Genomic DNA, 20263 nt, shown 5'->3' with positions numbered 1-20263 from the left:
AGATGATCTTTAAGGTCCATTCCAAACCAAACCATTCTATGATTCTATGATAACCAGTCTTGATAACATAAGGCTCTTCTAATTATTGTTGTGCCATCCTTACACAGCATCAAGCACGCACGTAGCCTGGAGTTGGGCAAGAGCCTGGGAGGGAGCACAGCACGAAGTGACCCCAAGTGACACCAGCTGGGGCCACCAAGCAAGTAGTGCTGCAGTGTGAGACTGAGCTGCCTGACAGTGCTAACAGATACAGTATGAGGAGGCTGCTCTTAACAGTACATACCATGAACCTGGAACTTCTTGTAGCAGTACGAATGTCTCCAACTTTTAAGTATTTATGTAAATCTTCAAATACATCCAGATACACTCTTCTTATCTCTCTTCTCCACTTTAACTTCTGCAGGTCCCTGAAAGACTGTACATCTCCAGCTTAATAGGGGCTTTGAAAACCATCAAGGATAACACCTTTTCAATAATGACCAGTCTTGTTTCAGGTTTTTCCTTTGAAATACTGTGACAGCTGCTTTTAAAATATACATAAAAGGACCAGCAACAGACCCATCCCTCACTGTGGCTCCTGTTCGTAACTGCCTACCACAGTCCACAGTACCACTGCAGACCTTAAAAATCCTTATCTCATCATTCCCTTTTATGTCAATCTGGATTACAATCCATATTTAAAATCCAACTAACAGTGACAAACCTCTGCCTCAACTTTATGCATGGAAATATGCAAGCACTTAGTTTTCAGACTGCAGCCAAAAAGTAAAGTATTTTAATGAGAAGCCTAGGCTAGATACATCCAAAAGCTTTTCTATAATTAACACAATTTTAATTTGTTTGCCTGAAATGAAAACACCAGTACAGCCAGGAGTTAGATACAGTGATTGTTATTACAATTCAAAGCAGACTCACAAGTTACAGGGACACAAATTAATTTAAGTACAATTTAGAATCTGACCATGGCCACCATTAAAAATATTCTATGATTTTATCAGACTGTAATGTTTTAGGGGCAGTTTCTCCAACAGATTATCTATCTTGACTTTTCTTTTTCTAAAAAGCAAAATCTAAAAAGGCCAATTATTTCTAAGAATGAGACTAATAAAGACTATCTTCTTTATACACATGAAAAAAACATATACATATTTGCAAGACTTGAAGGGCTTATGCTTTAGATCAAGAACTTGATGAACAGCAAGAGAAAGATGATGCTTCAGGTATCTGTCCATACGGACTTTTATCCATAATACATACTGATAAAACCTGTCTTATCCTACAGAGTAGCACTGAATATATATACACTTACACATGGCTCTGATTTTTACTCTATTTTATTGTTCTGTAGTCTATCTTCTCCATAAAGCATCAAAATTTAATTATTTTTCCCTTTACTCCTAGCCCATTTCAATTATTTCAGTGTTGAATGCTACATTCCTTTAGAAGGTAACACTTACTTTCCTTTTTTTCTTAAGAGGGTTACTTTCTCCCCCTCCATATAGCATCTTTCCTCAAATGCTCTTATTGATGGCATTTTTTTCTCTGACTCAAGCTCTCACACCGGTCTTTCCATTTCCCCTTCCAAATTACATGGAAGCTGGACACAGGGCAGTAAAAGAGCATTATTCCTGAAATGTCCCAAAGCACTCCAGTGAAGCCAGGGACAACCCCCAGTGTCACCAAACTTTTGCATCTGTAGACTTCCTAATGAATTGAGGCAACAGCATTCACTGAGTCATAAGACACAGACCAAAGCTACATTAGAACAAGACTTGCATAATCATATTGCTTTAAAACTGACCTAACATAATTTCTCATTATTGAGACCCACACATGTTCATACTGAGGCAACTGCATGTGACTTTTTCCCATGCCATTAAATATCACTTAAACACGATTTCAAATATCTAAATGCAAGTATATGCATTTATACAGTACAGATGCTCAGGTAAGCTCATGATTGGACTACATTATTTCATCAGTGTAATACCCAGCTATGAAAGATAATCTCACCCAGACCTCCTCCTCCATGATCTTCAACCTTTTTAAAACGTACCATGGGAGGAGGAGAACACATGAGAACAGAAACTGGTTGCGAACCATGCTGCAACACCAAGGCAACCTGAGGTTAAGTTGTAAGAATGAGATACACTTATTTGGGGATCAGAACAGACAGACTTTACCAGTGGGGGGTGGGGGAGGGAATCAGTTGTTATCTTTTTTTACTGATTAAATATATCCTAAGTGTCAAAGGCTTGATGTATCCTTCACAATTCAGTGGCTCCTGAATCTCACACAGAGAGCATGCTGGAGCTGCAACTGTCATTTTACTCCAATCACCAAAACAAGGCAAGAATCTTACAACTGCTTTGTATTAAAAGATGGATTTAAAGCAACATTCCATGGAAAAATACATGAACCTATGTCAACTGACATCAGCTGAGTTTCACTTCAGGAACAGAATCTTTAGCTGACCCAGGAGACAGAACACTGAATGCTCATTAAAAAGTCTTTCGACATCTCCATTCCTAATGAGTCATGTCCACCAAGCACCTACATTTCCGCTCCAAAGGGTGCATTCAAGCTGCCAGCATCCAAGCAGTCTTACACAATTAGTCACAGGCTTACAAAAGGATTTAGGGGTCATGAGACCAAGTTTTAGAAACCTCCATAGCTAAATGATAAACGAGAAAGGGCCTGACAATGCAGAGGTTTTAAGAAACATTTAGGCTCTACTTTCATGCCAGAGCAGCCTAATTGTGCGTCTGGATGTGATGTGCAGTCTCACAGCCAAGGACCCTGACACCTCTACCATGGGAATAGAACAGGCTCATATGCTACTGAAGGAAAGGGAACCACTGCCACAAAACATTTCATCATATTTTGAAACAAAAAGGGCCTTCATAAATACCTGCTACATGACTCCAGACAGGAGGCAAGTACTTAAATTCCCTGGAAGTCCATGTCCCAACACAAGCTTGGTAGCTTTTCCTATTGGGCCCCTCATGCTATTCCCTTTGTAAAGCCTCTCCTCAGCACCCTGACAGTCCTACCAAGAATTGGGTCCTCATGATGTCACCTCCAACTCACAGGAAACCAGACAGAGGCCAGTACACCTTACAAGACGGGTGCTGTAAGACATTAATAAATTTTACAGATACTTGGAAAATTATTCAAAAGACCAACAAGTGTAAGTTTCTTTGACACAAATGCCTCACTGCCTTCTTACTAGTACACTGGCACTTGCTTGGCATGTTAATCCATCTTCACTTTCAATGGAAAATGAAGTTCTTTTACATTTCACTCTAAAAGACGAATGTTTTTACCCTGCTGTTTCTTAAGACACCTCTGCAGGCCCACTTGCCATTTTACTAGAGTAACTGTGAAGCAACTGGTTATGAAATAACACAAACTGAAAGTTCAGTGATCCAGCTTCCCATCACCAACACAAATACACGCTTCTATCAAGAACATAAATATGGCATGTTACGTGTCGGAGGATCCCAATGAAACTCTCTCCCAAGTTTGATTAACAGAGACTCTGATCAGTTATTCTTCTCTCAAACCGCTATTGAACAAGGCATTGACCATGTGACATGGTCAATCTTAATGAAAAAATATTAGCCAAGGAATCACTGAGTATCTGGAGTCTCTGTAAATATATATTATGTATAAATATAAGGAGGGTTTTTAGCTAAAGAGATGGCCAAGCAGATACACTGGGTGAAGTTCTTTGAGTGTAAATAAGAGTATCATTGCTTCAACTTCATACAGATGACTGCAGCAACAGATATGAAGACACCAAAACACATCAAAGCAATTTGAACTATGAAGAGAATTATTTCAAAATGAAATGTGGCCAAAAGTTGAATATTTGCCTCTATTGCTCCAATAATCTTTAACTGAAATAAATGGAATGATAAAGGTAAAATATGACCATATAAAAGAACGTAAACTGTGCTTTCTCTTTAGTTAGGCTTATGTCATCTCATCAGTTTACATAGTCAAGAGGTGGAGAGGAACAGGCTAAATGCAGAAACCTCTTATACATTCTGTTTCAGTCTACATACCAATTAGCAGCAAAATGAAACTCTTTCTGTGATAAACTCCTGAAACTTATCAAGTACAATAATAAAAACCTCAGTAGTTCTGATCAATTCACTTCAAAATTGAAATAATCTAGCTAGGAAAGTTCCAACACCACACCAGCCCACTCAGCCTTCACCTCACCATCCAAGGATTTTTCAGTACAGTATATCACATAGTTAATCACGAGCATATTGCAATCATAAGACATTGAAACCACTGAAGTGTGAGAGCTGTAAAGGATTCTCACTCCCTCTGTAGCAGCTAATGTCCCATCAATGTTCTGCCACTGTCGAGCCATGGGCTGCATCCAATAAGGAACTGCAAAATACCAGAGGCAGAGCAGCTCAACTATCTGAGCCTTCAATGCATGTCAGTCAAATGCATAAATTATTTTTTTTTAATTTAGTTAGAATATTCGAAGAACGTGTGGTATCGGTCATACTCAGCCCTTCAAAACAAAATAAAATAAAACCTGGCACTGTATCGCCAAAGGAAATAACACTACTATAACATGTAACACAACTGGCTTCAAACTCCTGCCAGAATTATTTATTGCCATTAAAAATAAATGATAAACAACTCTGAGAGAAAATACAGAGGTAAACAGATAAGGAGAAAACAGGTATTTTCATTGTCCTTATTGTCTTTTAATGTATTTTATTTGTAGATGAAACTAGACAGCAACAAATAACATCTTACTCTGTCTTTGCTGTTTAACACAACCTCTTTATTAGAGATGCCTGTCCACACATAGGCAGATTTCCACTTTGCACTAATGTAATTCAAGGCTGAATGTCGACCCATGCTCTTGTCTTGCACTACTTCCTCCAGATTTCACTTCTATAGTCCTTCATGCAACAGCAGCAGCAACAAAAAGGAAACAGTGAACCTCTTCCTGTGACAAGGACCTTCCACCTTCAGTCACACACTAACAATCCCCTAAGCAATGCTGCAGAACCTCTGCCACCCTCCTGGCCACTCTGGCAAATGAAAATGAAACAAAATGAAGGGCAAAACTCATTTGCATGTACATTTAAAAAACACACAGAGATCTGAATGAGAGAAAAATGAAAAGAAAAAAAAACTTATTATGAAGAGCTCAGATGTATTCAGATCTATAAACCCTCTGAGAAAGGACCAAATGCTAAAGAGAAAGCTGACACCACTTGTCAAAAATGGTGTGTGCACACACAAGATATGGCCTGGAGTGGCTCCATATGCTGCACATTGGTGCACGCTAGATTACTGCATGGTATTAGCAATAGCAAAGGGATATTCTCTGCTTAGTTCCTCTTCAGGAGCAAATATTTTATGCTTAAACTGAAGCAGAGGCAATAAAAAAGGTCTGTGATCCTTCTTCAACTCCTTTTTTTTTCCAAATTTCACAGATAATGAACTTACGGCATTCCTTCCATTTGCCTGATGAGTTTTTGCTGGCAACAAAAGGTTCTCCCCACCCTCTATATTATTTCATTGACACAGTTACTTATTTATTTTACCTGACCTGACTCCCACTGAACTGCCCTTTGGAGTTACGCTATCTGCCAGCCTGCCACAAGTCCCACTTGTCCTGATACGGGAGGAGAGCAGCCACTTAGTAGCACAGGCTTTCATGGCACACTGAGGTGTGGAATGGGTATATGCACAAGAATTTCACATTCCCTCCATGTACATGGCTGTGCAGGGCACAGTCCATGGCCCACTCCCCCAGCTGTTCTTACTGGTACACCACCCCGACAGATTTCCTTAGCACTACAGGTCCTGTGTTCTGAGGGCACACTTCATTCATCCTCTGCCCATGGGGCTGGTGATCTGCACAACAGGCAAACCTGGTTTTCAAGCCTGACCCTTGAAAAACCACAGCCATAACAAAGGTGTCCAATTCACACCAGCGAAAATCCACTCTCACGTTTGCAACAGGACAAGTCATTTCTCTGTCACTTATATCATTACAAACCAAAGCAGAAGCCAACCAAAGAAAAGCTCAAACATTACAGAGAGCAAAAAGTCACCGCCAGTCAGTTCTATTACTGAACAAACACATGAAAACAACATTGTCATGATCCCCAAAGTGATCCCCATTGTCATGATTCCCACATCCTGGGTGTTCAGAGTGACAAGTAACACCACCACACACCTAATGAACTGCGTGCCATCAGCAGTGGAAATATCGGGTTTCCTCTACTACAGGGAACAGAATTAAAAAACAGTAACTGGAGAGAAAGTCACGAAGGTCCATAGAGGTTGCTTCTTAAAAAGTAGCCTGTAACATGAAGAATGAGAAGCTGTATAAAGCAACATTGGTTTTATCTGCTTTGCAGTTTTATTTAAAACATTTTCTATTATGCGTAAGCGCATACAACTTTTACTGGTTTAAGCTAAAATGCACTCTTACAGCTCTGCAGCACCTACAGTTAAAGATCTGAAGTACATACCATTTCTAAACGTCTCCATTCAGACCTACTTAGGTACAACAGAAATTGCAAAAACACACCAGTTTAAAGAGAATATTTTAAGTTTCAAACTTTAAATCAGCAAACAACTCAGGCTGCAGCTGCAATTATTTTAGCAGTGTTTTTTTTTTCCCCCTAGACACTCACATATTAGAAACCAAAACCAGAATAATAAATAGCTATGAACATGTGATCACTCTGATTAACAGACTGAGCACCCGTTGTTATTGTGGTGAAGCTTCCAAAGAACCAAAACAAGTATTTCAGGTTCTATACATAAACAGAAGAGAACTGGGAGATACACGGTCTATAGCTGCTCCATGTTATTAATCTGCATAGCACAGTTGTGTAATGCCAACAGTTTCATGTCTGTCTGCTTCAACAGCATGAACAAAACAAACAAACAGCAGTTTTTGTTGTAATAAATCAGTATGCCGATCACCTCTGGAAAACAAAAGGCCATAAGAAAGAGGGCTGACAATGACAAGTTGGGAAGAACTAGGAAGACAACTGCAAGGAGCCTATGCTCCCCAGTGGTACAGTCAAAATGAAAATGGCAAGGCCAGGGTTACTGTGAAACCTTTCTCTAACTTCTGCAGACTGAAGTCACCGTTGTCTCCCAAGGGGGAGTGCAGAGGTGCTATTTTCTTCAGGATAAGATCTTCCTTGTTCCAGAGGTATCCTGTGGGATCATCTACCTTACAAACACGCTGGTCAGTACTTTGCCAAGCTCACCTTGCACTGAAAACAAAAAAAAGAGACCTCGGCGGTATCTTGGCCTTTGACCACGGCACTGCACCACATGCAAACCTGAGAGTCAAGTGCTACACTGCTGAGAACACCCATTTGCTATGTAACTTCCCAAGTCTCTATCACTTCAGGCATGTATTCACCACTTTGGTCCTCCCCTCACTTCATACAAACCATTCCCAAAGAACATAACTTTTATCTGACTTTATCAGCCTCCAAGAAACTTGTCCTCATTTGTCACCTAAAATGCCAACACAAAAAACGTGTAATTTCACTTTGGTATGTAACTAATCATAAGTATACTAAACTGCTCTACTAGAAGTCAAGGAAGATAACATTTAAATTTGGCTTTGCTCTATTTAAACTTCCTTAACCAGACGAATATAATTATAGACAAGTCCGCAGTGCTATAAGTTGGCATGACTTTACTGAATTCCATGGCAATTTGTCAATTTATATTAGCTGAGACTATGGTAATAATGTTAGATCATATAAAGTACAACAGAGAAATAACTTGGGACAAAAATAAAGATGAGAATACGCTATAAGAAGCCAGAATAATGGCAAAATGGTCATTAATATTAGCCGTTTATGATGCTTTGCTCAGCATTTATGTCAAAAGTTCTGCAACTGTTATATACACTGAGATATGCTGGAAATATGCTTTAGAAATTGCCATGCCACACAAGACATGCCACCATTCACGGTGGCCTTTCAGTCAAAGGTCACTCACTCTGCTGAGTGGCTGATTATGCCTTACTAGTAGAGGAAATAAGTAAAGTCTTCATAGACAGCTTTTCTTGACTCCAAATGGTGATTGGTTTATGTCCTTTACAAGCAAAACCAACAGCTTTTATAATTTTTATCCTGACTCATTTAACTGCAACTCCTGTTCTCTTCATGGACTGCAAATGCCTAATCCTTAGTAGAAAACTGGGAGGCCAGGATCTTCCACATATCCATGCCTGTCTTGAAGTCAGACAGTGTTACTTGTAAAAGATATTTACCTGCTATACCTCTGTGTGTTTCCTGTCTTTGGTAAAGGTCAGTACTTAGCTGAACTACAGGATGAATGCGTTTCTTCACGGCTTAAATAAAGGTATACATTTCACTGAAGTAGTATTTTTTAACATCTATTCATTGACATTTAAACATAGACACAGTATAGTAAGCAACTATTCATCACAAGAGGGACAATCTAAAACAAGTAAATGCTTAGAAGTAAAATATAAATTCAGGTACAAAAAGAGCCTGGAGTCTCCCTACACTTGTCCTTACAGTGTGGTTCATAGGGAGAATGTGATTCTTCTAATTCACTACATACACATAAAACCAAAGAAACACTAGAATTGCTCATAACTTGTAATTTTAAAATAGATTACCAAAATAAACAAATAAAATATAACAGCTAAAACACAGAATTATAAATGTCCTTAAATTACGGAGCAATAAACTAAACTAAAACTAAACTAAACTAAAAATCATTTAACAAGAATCAAACTGGTAGCTGCTAACCCATGCAATACTGCTCAAAGCTTTAACTAACACTAAAATTTGCTGTAAAAATTGCATCAACTGCTAAATCTGGCACAGAGAACATGTACGAAGCAGGACTGCATACCAAAGGCAATGCTACTCTTAGTGTTATAGAGACATTCAAAAAAACCCAACATTGTGCACATCAGTCTCCTAAAGGCAAAAGATCTTGCATCTCTGGTGGACTGATTACTATGACTCTTTTCTTTATACTCTAGAGGCAATGATAAACTTACTAAAACTTGTTCTGTTGGCCTGAGTTAACAAAACTAGTTTATGCCCAAGGAGATTCCTGCAGAGGTTATGTTCCTCTTGTTACCTCTTAAACATCCAATTTCACTGTTCTTGTCACCTACTGACAAAACATTAGTTCTTCTTCAATACGAGCCTAACAGAATCCTACAACTGAAATTTTATGCCAAGCCCAACAAGCTTTGTTCTACAGGATGGTTAAATGTCCTTCCAGTAAAACAATTCTTTAACATTGTACCACCTTAAAAGAACAGAATTAGTATGTTTAGTTTTCAGCTGTAACTCTATCAGAGCTACAAACACATATGAAAGAGTTCATGGAATATTCATAGGACTATATTAAACCAGTAAACTACTTCATATAATTCCCTGTCTGTAAGGGAAGGCTGTTGATAGTGTCAATAACTGCTGTACTAAAGCATGTTTTCCACAAGTTTTTAATACTTGAAGGTCACATTTTTCAGTCTGAAATACTGTAAAGCTTTTTTTTTTCCTATGTTTCCAGTATTCTGCACAAATACATACTGAAGTGACAAGATTTCACCAGTTTAAATCTAGACAAAGTCAATATGATCCTTTTAGGTTTTTTCACAAAATAGTCCTCATGAAGAAATCACCATTTCCATTTAAACTAATGGTTATACCTACAAAAAGATCTGAAACCATTTTTGGACTAGCTTCAGATTTGATACTGCTTCTGAATGAGTGACAGGTAAAGAGGTTTTTCATGTGGCCCAGCAAATTACATTATTAAAACAGGACTCTGCAATAACCAGGTTTTCAGATGCTAAGGCTAAAAAGACAGAAAGGGAGCACAAGTTTGACAACTGGCCATCTATCTGCGCCCTCAGCAACATTAGCAACTTTGTAAGAATGCATGAAAGCAATCTTTTTTCCTTGGATAGACTGCAGCTCTCCAACCATCCACAAAAGTACTCAAAATTGACAATATATCTGCAAAGATGACAGAAAGCAATGCTCTGGTCTTCAGAATCCTCCTTCCCAGACAAAAGAAATCACTGAGACTGCCACTCACTAGGAGCAGTCAGCACCAAATCAAAGGTTCAGCAGTATCGCTGTGGAGCAAAGTTAGCCCCATCACATTAGCAGAACTACTCCAAACTTACACAGCTGTAAATGAGATCAAGAAGTTGACTATCAGCAAGTACTTTCAAGAAAATGAAGTGCTTCCTAGTTTTAACACCTTTATCAAACCCAGACTGACAGAAGCCTCCATATTTTGCTGTATGTGTGATTATTCCAGGGTGAGGACTCCCCATCAAAAATGAATTTTTCATTAAGGAAAATGAATAAGCAATAACGAGTTGATTAGACACACATACAAATTCTATGATTTCCAGAAAAGCTAATGACCTGGAATATCATGTCTAACTCATAGGGTATTTTTTTCTATTTGTGAGCAAATGCTGTCTGTCACAAACACCTTACACATTACTGGGTACATGACAGTTTAACAGTGCAAAGTAATCCTGCCTTCTAGCCTGCCTCTTAATATGAAAAATTCTTAAATATAAAATGGTATATTAATTTAACGCAACAAGATTTCAAAATGGCAAACTCTGTGAGATGAAATGCACAATGCTACCAAACACGAGAGTAACTTATTCTTTAATTATATACTAGTTTCTACAAATGGTATACGACCATTTTTGCACTCTGTTTTGGCAAACAGTACATTTCATTATGCAGGTGTTGTTCCTTTTATTTCTGATCAATGCCTCAAGGCTGGAAGGAAATATCTGGAGGGTTAGCTAGTTTCTTTGAACTTCCTCTTTGCCCTCCATTCCTGGCTCCAGACAGGCTCCCACTGAGCATTACAGAAGTTTCCCTCAGAACAGGTAATTCGGCTCCATCCTAATTGCCAGGATATGCCATCATTTTCTAAGACAGCAGAAGACAAATAAGGCTCATGTAGGTCCTCTACCTTCAAGCAAGCTCGAGAAAGATGCTTACCTCCAACTCAAGACTTTTTTCTGCCTCCTGCCTTCCCTGAGCATGTGCAAAACCATGACTTACTCCCAGAGGATTCCATAATGCCAACAGCATGTATGATGGTGTTTAGCCCTTGCAGCAGGGGAATGACATAAAGCTCTCAGGAGATAATGGGTCCTCCCAGGAGAAGTGACTCATAAAAGCAACAATTGCTCCTGGTCCTCAGGCAAGGCTCTTTCTTGCTCTTCCTTCCATAGAAATAGGATGGATACAATCTTGTGTGAGCATACAGAAGGCTGTCAGGCAAAGGAGATGTTATTTCTGTATCTTCTTCAGTCTCTCTTCTTTCAGTGAGATTTTCTACCTACTGCTACAGAGGATAGCAGGCTTACCTTTATGAGACTATTTTACCTTGTAAAAGGAGGCCCTTTGCCTCAGATGAGGTAAATTCAATGAAATATCTGTAAAAATCTTCACCCTTCCTGTAGCAAGGAGGGCATAAATTCTTAAGTTGTCCTCTTTCATGGAATTTATTTAATGCCAAGGCAGAACTATATACCAGAGTTTTTCTTTAGATTTACTCACATTTCATCCCTTTCTTTTTTAAAGCCATCTCTCCCAGTAATTTTAAATTTACTTTCAGTCTAGGTGCTGAAACTATTTTGGTGCTGAAACTATTTTGACTTGGAGTGATTAGACTCTGATTCAAATGAGAATTCATATTCTGCACAGTAAGTAATCCATGGAAAAAATATACGAATAGGTATCTTCCGCTCTTTATTTATGAGCAATGAAAAATATAGGAGATTAGTAGAGACTAACAGGAAAAACAAGAAATGGCATTAGTCCCAACATAGAGAAAAATTATCTAAATTAATTTTGTCAGCATGTGCTCTGCTTTCAAATTTATTTGAAAATAAAACATTAACACTTTAACAATGACAGCCTATAGGTTTATTTTTAGGTACTTAATATGTTAAAATATGTGATGGAAGTAGAGAAAGTAGCAGTTACTGTAAATGTTTTCTGTAAAGACATTCAAGAACCCCTCCCAGCTCTATGCTGGTGAACCATTCAAACAACAGTGCATACATCTGCATGACAAAAACACCTGCATAAAGATGGTGAGGCTTTTACAAAGTGCTAAACAACCTACAGTAACACCAAGACTGCTAGGTGGTGTCCGAGTTCGGCACTTCTTAAAACTAAGCCATTCATTTAAATGTGTAAAACCACATTTTTCACACTAAAAGACAGGGGTTCACAATTTAAATATGCTGTTCTTAGTATCAGTACAGTATGCAGTTGACAGAGGACAGCAATTTGCTTCACCAGACCAGCACGAGATCTCCACAAGACTATCCTCTCCTTGAAATACACAGTTTTTACACAACGTGATGATAGGGACTGGGCTAATTTCAGACAAGATAGATTTTCTAACAGCAAGGCAAGAAGGAGCTGTCAGACACAAAACTATCAATAAGACCATGAGAGGTGGTGATTTTGGTTTTCGCTACTTTCAACATTACACTTAATGACACCATAGGGTCCTACTAGGTCTCTTTATAGGATGAAAAATTTGTTAAATCACACCTACTGAATTTCTGGTAGTACCTATGGAAAAGCTATCTATAGGAATATATGGATAAGTTTCATGTGCATACTACACATGGTCAATATCAGAAGGTAATATGAAGTTAGAATAGGTACATTAACAGGAAGTCATATAATGGAAAATGCTTGACTTAAACAGAGATTTTAAAAACGAAACCTAAGTAACACCTAACACCTAAAATGCTTTTTAAAATTACCTAAGGCTGTATTCAACACTACTTCATCTACAGAATCCTTAGTGGAGAAATGAAAATCACAATTCTTGCCATGGCTAAACTAGACTCCTGTCTCATACCACAGACTTCTCTCCCATGGAAACAGTGTAGAAAATGGTAAGAAATCATGTACTAACAGCAAAAATGTTAAGTCATATTTGATAAGAAAGTTAAAATTGAAAGATGATGTAGAAATAGCAATAAGCAAACAGCTAGGTACAAGCTGCATATCTAGATTTCACCCCTTCTTACTGTAATAGAAGTAGATTTCAGGAATGTAATTACCTTTTTAATAACTTGAACACAAAGTTACATGCAGCCATCAGCAACAGGAGACGAGCTGTACTTTTACCAGCCCTTCCTAGGCCCTGCATAAAACTGATTTCATCTAAACTAAAACCATTTAGAGCAATGGATCCCAAAAAAACATGTTCTCATTTTTTAAGTCATACTTTCACAGACACTTTAATCTTACGTAAGCCACCATTGCTTCCAAAAGGAACAGTCAAACCTTCTCTTTCCAGCCAGTAAGCACACTGCCATGCAATGAACCTGATTGAGGAGCTGGGTTAAAACTAACCAATATAAAGAAAGCTTGTCTTAGACTAGATGATTTTGTAAATGAAAGAAACAAAAAATTCAGAAAAGTGTTTTTATACTTTCTGATGGGCACAATTTTATGTTTCAGTTTAAAAACTGTTTTTCAGTTTTCTCCTTCTTTCCTACAGTTTACAAAAATTGAACATAAATTTTAAGATTAAAACAACTATCAATTATCTCAAAAAATATTTTTCTTCACAGCTTTTTGTAGTGAAGACTTCAGTATTATCAGAGTTACACCAGAATTTCAAAATTATTCACCAAACAGAATCTTTCATGCAGGCAGTTTTATAAATTCATGTAAGCAGAAAGAGAGCAATCACTACAGGGGAAAAAAAGGTTATATGTATCTATTTATTGTCAAGTGGTTCAAACATCTGGTGGACATAATGTGCTAGAACTTCAGATAGTTGTTTTCATCTCTAGCTACAGAAAGTTATAAGCAATTTAGACACTTCTTCAGTGGCACAGTTCCCCATCTGTGAAATATTTCACTGCTACAGTGAGGTAGGAATTAATTCATCAGTTAACATGAGAATTTCTGCTCTACGATGACCTCCTGAATAAAACACAAAACGTCAAAGTGTAAAATAATAACCAGTCATTATTTTAAGCAAAAATAAACAAATACTTCAGACCTAATTTCCTTGTTTCTTCAGAACTCCCATTGCTATAATCATTGTGCTAAAGTACAGAAAGCAGAACAGAAGTCCACTGTGTGAATAGGAGATGGGAATTTTATGGACAAAATTAATCTGTGTGTTCAGGTGTTATTTAGTTTCTTAGCAATATGCTGCATTTTTAGATCTGTTCTCATGCACAGCCTTATTGCCATTGTCCTTCATTGCCAATGAGAGTTAAGAACACATTTGAATGAAGAGGTATTTCAGGACTCATATGATATCCTTGTTTAGCCTCAGGGAAAAAAAATAAGCGGGGCGGGGGTGGGGGTGTGGAGGTGTAAGAAAAACAACAAAAAGGGGAAACATCTTTTTTTCTGGACAACCAAGCACTGCTTCTATGTAAAGCATGTCAAATGGCATACAAAGTGAAAACAACTTCAGGGCACCACGCATTTTTATTTGAAAGATAAGCGAATAAGCAGTTCTGTTCAGTCTGCACAGTTTCTGGAGGAGCAGTATTTCATAGAGGGGTAGAAAAATGGAAAAAGGAAACCAGATATTCTTTTAAGAAGGAGAACTCAAAATGTTCACAATTTAATACAAATTTTAGAACCTACAGTAAAAAGCATAAAAAAAATCTAGCCATTTTTGAAATTATGCTAGATATAGTTAAAGAAGAAGAAATCTCGCAAAGTCACAGCACCTGACTGAACACCTCACTTTACAAGAAATCAACCCAGTTATTGCTTTCTGACAGTGAAATTAAACATTATTAGATTAGTAAACAATCTGCCCTCTATCCAGCGCCCACATTATGTACAAAGACATACTTTCACTAATAAATTGCTAACTACAACCTTCCCAAACCAGGTCACATCTCTGCAGTGTCAAACAGCTCTAATAATTGGGAAGTACGAACAAAATACATTAAAATAAATTAAAAAAAAGGTGACGTGAAATACAATCTAAAAGAATTAAGTGAACTACTACTACTTTGCTGTGGGATTACAAATTAACTCCTTAGAAGCAATAATAAATGTCCCCTGGATCAGGCCTATCTATCTGGATGGATCTGCAGTGTGGTTACGTACTGCCCAATATTTCAGTACTACTAGTGCCGGAAGAGACTGTGCAATCAATCCAAGCAACAGGGGAAAAATCAGATAAAGTCTGAGAAGCTGGTCCCAAGTAGAAAAATCTCACACAGATAACAGTTAAAAGAAAAAAAACACAAACAAACTTTAGGTCCTCATAATAACTGAAATAATACTGGCAACACTAACTTCCATGGACTTACCCCGATTTACTGAGAACCTAGTTCTGAGTTTATAAATTTAGATCGCTGATAAATGGACTTAATGGGTACTAGAGGCAACTATAGTACACTGAGGAAAACCTCAAGTCATGTTTAACTTGCTAGTATTGTCACTTGCCCTTATACAAGGGTTACAAAGAATCCTGCTTTTCAAACAGACTGCCTTCTTTCAAGGGCTTCTGCTCTTCCATGTAACCACTATAGCTAAACCAAGGCCATATTACACACTGACCTAAAGAAACATCTCAAGGAAACAAAGCATGAAAAATGTGTGTCAGGCATAGCTAATGAGTACCGAAGTACTATAATCTTCCTTACACACCACTTTGACTCTCTAAATCTCTCCTCCGTTTGAACATCCACTCAGCAAACATCTATCCCTTTGCCCTTTACTCCAGCACCTGTGTTGCTGAGGGTTGGAAAAACAAAGTCATTGGGATGAGTATCTCAAGTACCTGGACAAGGCCCGTTGGCTGATGAGTCCATGGCCAGGATCTAATAGAGGTTTTGTCATTTAGGGACAATTCCTGAGTGCAATAGTCAAAAAACGGTGTTCCTACTCAGGAAGTCCACAGCTGCAGCAGTGGCAGCAAGAAAAAAATCACAGCTTTTAAAGGCCAAAATAAAGGTCCTGAGGTGACCTCATGCTCTCCTAAACGTGACTATGGACAAATCACTGCTGTTGACCCTCTAGTGGAGACTTCCCTGAATTCTGCATACAGTGCAGTATAGCTGCTGCTCCTCCAGCACCTTCTCTGAGAAGAAAGTATTAACTCATCTTTGATGAGAAGTTGAAGTTTGGCACTGAATAGTCAAGGTTTAGGGTTTTCATTTTATGTACATCGAATGAGAGCTTACTGCTGTAAACCTGCCACTCCGTACACCACCAACACCAAGAATATTGCAAAACATCTTTCTAAATCACAATACAGATAAGCAAAGAATGCAGAGAACACAAAGCCCTTATTTCAAAGGATGCTTTTTAAATGTCCTTAAAATGTGCAAAATAAAGTCAAATTTGGGTATGCTCTAAGTAACAACACACTTTCACCTATTTCTGTAAGCATAATGATTTTTTCTCAATTGTGTTTGAATTGTCAAGGTCCTGAGACTGGTTTCCAGTCAAAACTTTCCTAAGCATATGCTGCCCTTGATTAAAATTCAAGGCTGTGGGATGGAAGGCACTCTTCCGTTTCTCATTGAACAAGTGACAACACTTTGTTTCAACATTGATAAACCAGTTTGTTTTCCATCAGTTGTGCCCTTAGGCTTTCTACTTTATTCAGCTCAGAAAATGTAAACAATAGACAGGTTTCACTTCCTGGTTTCTTGCTGTGACATTTGGTTTAGAGAATAGTCCAAAGTAACTTTCAAATTCAATCACTTTACTTTTAGGGTAAATAGTATCTCTGTTAGACAGTTTTTACTGTATAATCCTTTTGAAATTGTCTTTTAAAACAACAGCAAAACAAAACATAGATTAAAATGCTAAAAGCAAGCGTATACTACAAGCAACCTAAACATACATTAATTCTCAGCTATTGGGTGAACTTTTCAACTGAAAATGACAAAAGTTGTTCTTTCCTTTACTAGGAAGAGGGAGGATCGTGAGGTGGGAAAACATTTTTCTGAGTCATTCTGGAGCCTGGGGACCATCTGGGAGCCTGGTCCTACAGCCAGATCCCAAAGAATACCCAGGGGCTGCACCAATAGCTGTGGGAGTGCTGCCTGCACTGACAAGTTCACTTGTAAATAAAAAAGAATACAGTACTTTAATGTGACGTACCCTGGGAAAGAAAAAAACCTGACAAAGATACAAGACAAATTGAATTAAAAAAAAAGAGAGAACCAAAAAATAAACCAAAAACTTCTTGCCAAGTCTACTTAAAAAAAAAAACCAAAACATCAACTAAAAGAGACCAATGTAGTATTTACTGTTAACACCTTATTAAATAAAAGATAACTAACCATCAGGGAAAAGAAAAGGATGTGTTCAAGATTTTACATATTTTTCCTTTCCTTTTGAAAATAGACAAACACAACAAATGCCAAAATATATTTTAAAAATGTGTGCATTCACAATCTAATTTATAACCAAGAGTTTGGAAGCACTTAGAAACAGTATTTCAACTAACATTCAATAAAACATTTTTTTAGCCTTCTAAGTTAGGCTGACATTTCATTTAATCCCTCAAGAATTTAATTTGGTCAAATGTAGACAGCCTTGCATCTGCCATGGGACCAAACATGGCTCTCATGCAAGAAAGTAAGGTGCTAACATGAAATTTGGCCTATTTGTTATGATAATCTTAACCTTTCTTAGTTTTTAACATGAATCAACTTTACATCATAGGCTGATGCCTTTGCTAAGTTGCTGATAAGTTTACATGTGGCAGAAATCCTGTGTGTCCACACAAATTTTAAAAAAACAAATTAAAAGACAGTGAAGCTTCACAGAAGAACAAGCCTCTGACTACTAAGATCACCTTTCTGATCACCTCTCTCCACGCTTCTTTCTCTGTTTACATTTGCACCAAGGCAGATGATTTAATCATCCTCCTTGCAAAAGATAAGGAAATAAAAAACCCTGACACGTTATTAAACCTTTGCACTTCACTGTCAGAAGGAAATGAAGCTAGTCATTACCGCAAAGTAAAGTACCTTTTGGAGCCTCCAATGTAGGTGAAGGTAAAGGTGGAGTCTGAGTACCTGAAATCTGAAAGACAAAGAGCTGCTTTATTACAACTTGTCTTTATTTTGGCTGATGTAGCTGAGGTTTTACGGACCAGCATTCAGCTCCCGACACGGGGGTGGCTGGGGAGAGCAGGGGTGAACAGAAGAAATGCAGCATCTCGCCCCCAGTCCCTCGCAACAAGTGCCCGGTGCTATGGCAACAGCGAGGAATTCCATTGTCACACACGGCAACAGGCAGCCGACAGCCGGGCTCCTGCGGCGGCCCACCCCGGTCGGCCCCGCACCAGCACCGCCGGGGCACCGCGGATCCCCGGAGGAGGGCGGCGCGGGCTGCTTGCACGGGAAGGGGCCCATTCCCCGCGGGCTGTGCCACCGGCCCTGGGGCCGGGAGTGGAGGCAGGCGCCGAGCGCGGCAGAGCCCGGAGAACAGCGCTCGGCTGCGGGCTACGCCAGGCGCCGGGAGCTCGGGCTCCCCTCCTACACCCGCCGGGTCTGCCTGTGGCCACCGCCACGCTCCCTGGCTCGGGATGCCGCCCCTACCCCGCCCGCCCCTTTCCCGGCTGGCGGCTGTTCTCATCTGCCCTCACATGCCCTCGGAAGGAGGGGAGGGAGCCGGGGTCCGAGCGCGGACCCCGCAGCCGCGAGCGGCGGCGAAGGGCACGGGCACGGCGCGGCGGGAGCGCGGTGCGGGGCGGGCAAGGCGGCGGCGGCGGCGGCGGCAGCGCCGGGAGCCTCCGCGCCGCCAAGCTGGCGCCCGGGGAGAAACTCACCTGCAAACAGGCAGTCCTTCTCCGCCTTGCACTTTTGGATCACAACGTCAATATCCTTCTGAATCCTCTCTTGTCTTGAACACATCCCCATGAAATAAATCCCAGGGAAAAAAACAGCAGCCTTTATTTCCACCCCACCCCCCACGCTGCCAGGGTTTTTTTTGTAAGGTTCAGCCCGAAAGAAAGACCCCGGGGCTGGCGAGCAGGAGCCTCCCCGGCGGCCCAGAGGGATCCGTTAAGCCGACTCAGAGGACGTAGGTGGACGACGGCGGGAGCCGGTGTTCTATGCCCAGATGTGCCCGCCCAGATGTGCCGCCGCTGCCGGCGAATGGCAATTTCCTCACAATGGATCCAGCGAAGGGTGGCGGCGACGACACGGGATCCCCCCCCCCCCCCCCCCCCCCCCCCCCCCCCGGTGTTTTGTGTTGGGGGGGGGGTTTGGTCTTTTTTTGGAAGCGAGAGGAGAAAAAAAAAAAAAAGAAAAAAGAAAAAAAAAAGGGCGGGGGGGCCTCGCCGACCCGCGCGCTGCCGCTCACATCCCTGCCCCTCCCGCCGGCAGCGGCGATCGCCGCGCAGCAGCAGCAGCGGCAGGAGCAGCAGCCGCACAGGCGGAGAGCCGGCGGCGGCACCCGCACCGGGTCCCCGGCGGCGCGGCGGGGCCGGCTCTTGCTGCTGCAGCAAGCCGCAGACCCTCCCCTCGCTCCCGGCCCGGCACGTACGGCCCCCGCCGGCTCCCCCGGCGGAGGCGGCGCGGGGGGAGGAAGAGGCGGATGCTCAGAGCCGTGCGGGCGGCCCGGGAGGCGGCGGCGGGCGTGATGGCCCCGGCCCCCCGGCCGGTGCTCGCCTCCCCCTGCCCCGGCCCCGGGCACAGTCTGCCACCGCCTCCTGAGCGGTGGGGAAATGCCGATAGCGAGCGATCGGGGCGGCTCCCTGGCAGCACCGGAGAGGAAGCGGGCAGCGCCGTGTTGCGCAAGGCCGGCGGCGGCGGCGGCGGGGCTGGGGAGGAGGGCGGCTGCGGCCGGCGGAGCCCGTGCCCTTTTTCCCTCCGACGGGAATGCCGTCCCACGGAGCCCTGACTGGGACCGCGGGCAGGGCTGTACGCGGCCGTGCCCCAGCAGCACAGCCTGCAGCCCACTCTTAGGAGTGCCGTCGCCTGCCCGCATCCGCCTCCGACCTGTCCACGGGGATGCGTGCCCATGGAAACAGCAAAGGGAGGATGAACGTGTTTGGAGCCTCTTTCTGACCACCGCGGTGTTAATCGCTGTCCTCTCCCCTCGCTGTCCAGCAAAGCTGTCTCTCAGACCGGAGGGCTCGAGCGGTCGGTACAGTGCCAGGCTACAGGCTTGGGGCGCTAGTGCATAAAGCGGAATTACCGTAATATAACTCAGAAGGGAGCGTC

General features: G+C 41.1%; 1 protein-coding gene across 3 annotated transcripts in view; it reads right to left on the bottom strand.

Moving 5' to 3' along the window:
• PARP8 (poly(ADP-ribose) polymerase family member 8) overlaps window positions 1–19263 on the bottom strand; it is a 124700-nt gene extending 105437 nt beyond the window's left edge. For 2 of the 3 annotated variants that reach the window (XM_027634888.1, XM_027634886.1), the window contains exons 1-2: window positions 18187–18322; window positions 18062–18116 (exon numbers count right to left, since the gene is read on the bottom strand). In XM_027634888.1, coding sequence (XP_027490689.1) covers window positions 18062–18116; window positions 18187–18310 — 179 coding nt within the window. In that variant the 5' untranslated portion in view covers window positions 18311–18322. Of the gene's footprint in view, window positions 1–18061; window positions 18117–18186; window positions 18323–18864 lie in introns of those variants that run through there. The other variant, XM_027634887.1, reaches the window with a different exon arrangement.
• Window positions 19264–20263: the final 1000 nt, after the last annotated feature.

The sequence above is a fragment of the Corapipo altera genome, unplaced genomic scaffold (genome assembly GCF_003945725.1).
Source record: "Corapipo altera isolate COAL_440 unplaced genomic scaffold, ASM394572v1 61411, whole genome shotgun sequence".
Lineage (NCBI taxonomy): Eukaryota > Metazoa > Chordata > Aves > Passeriformes > Pipridae > Corapipo > Corapipo altera.
The sequence above is the reverse complement of the archived record's forward strand: the minus strand, read 5'-3'. Positions and strand labels throughout refer to the sequence as shown.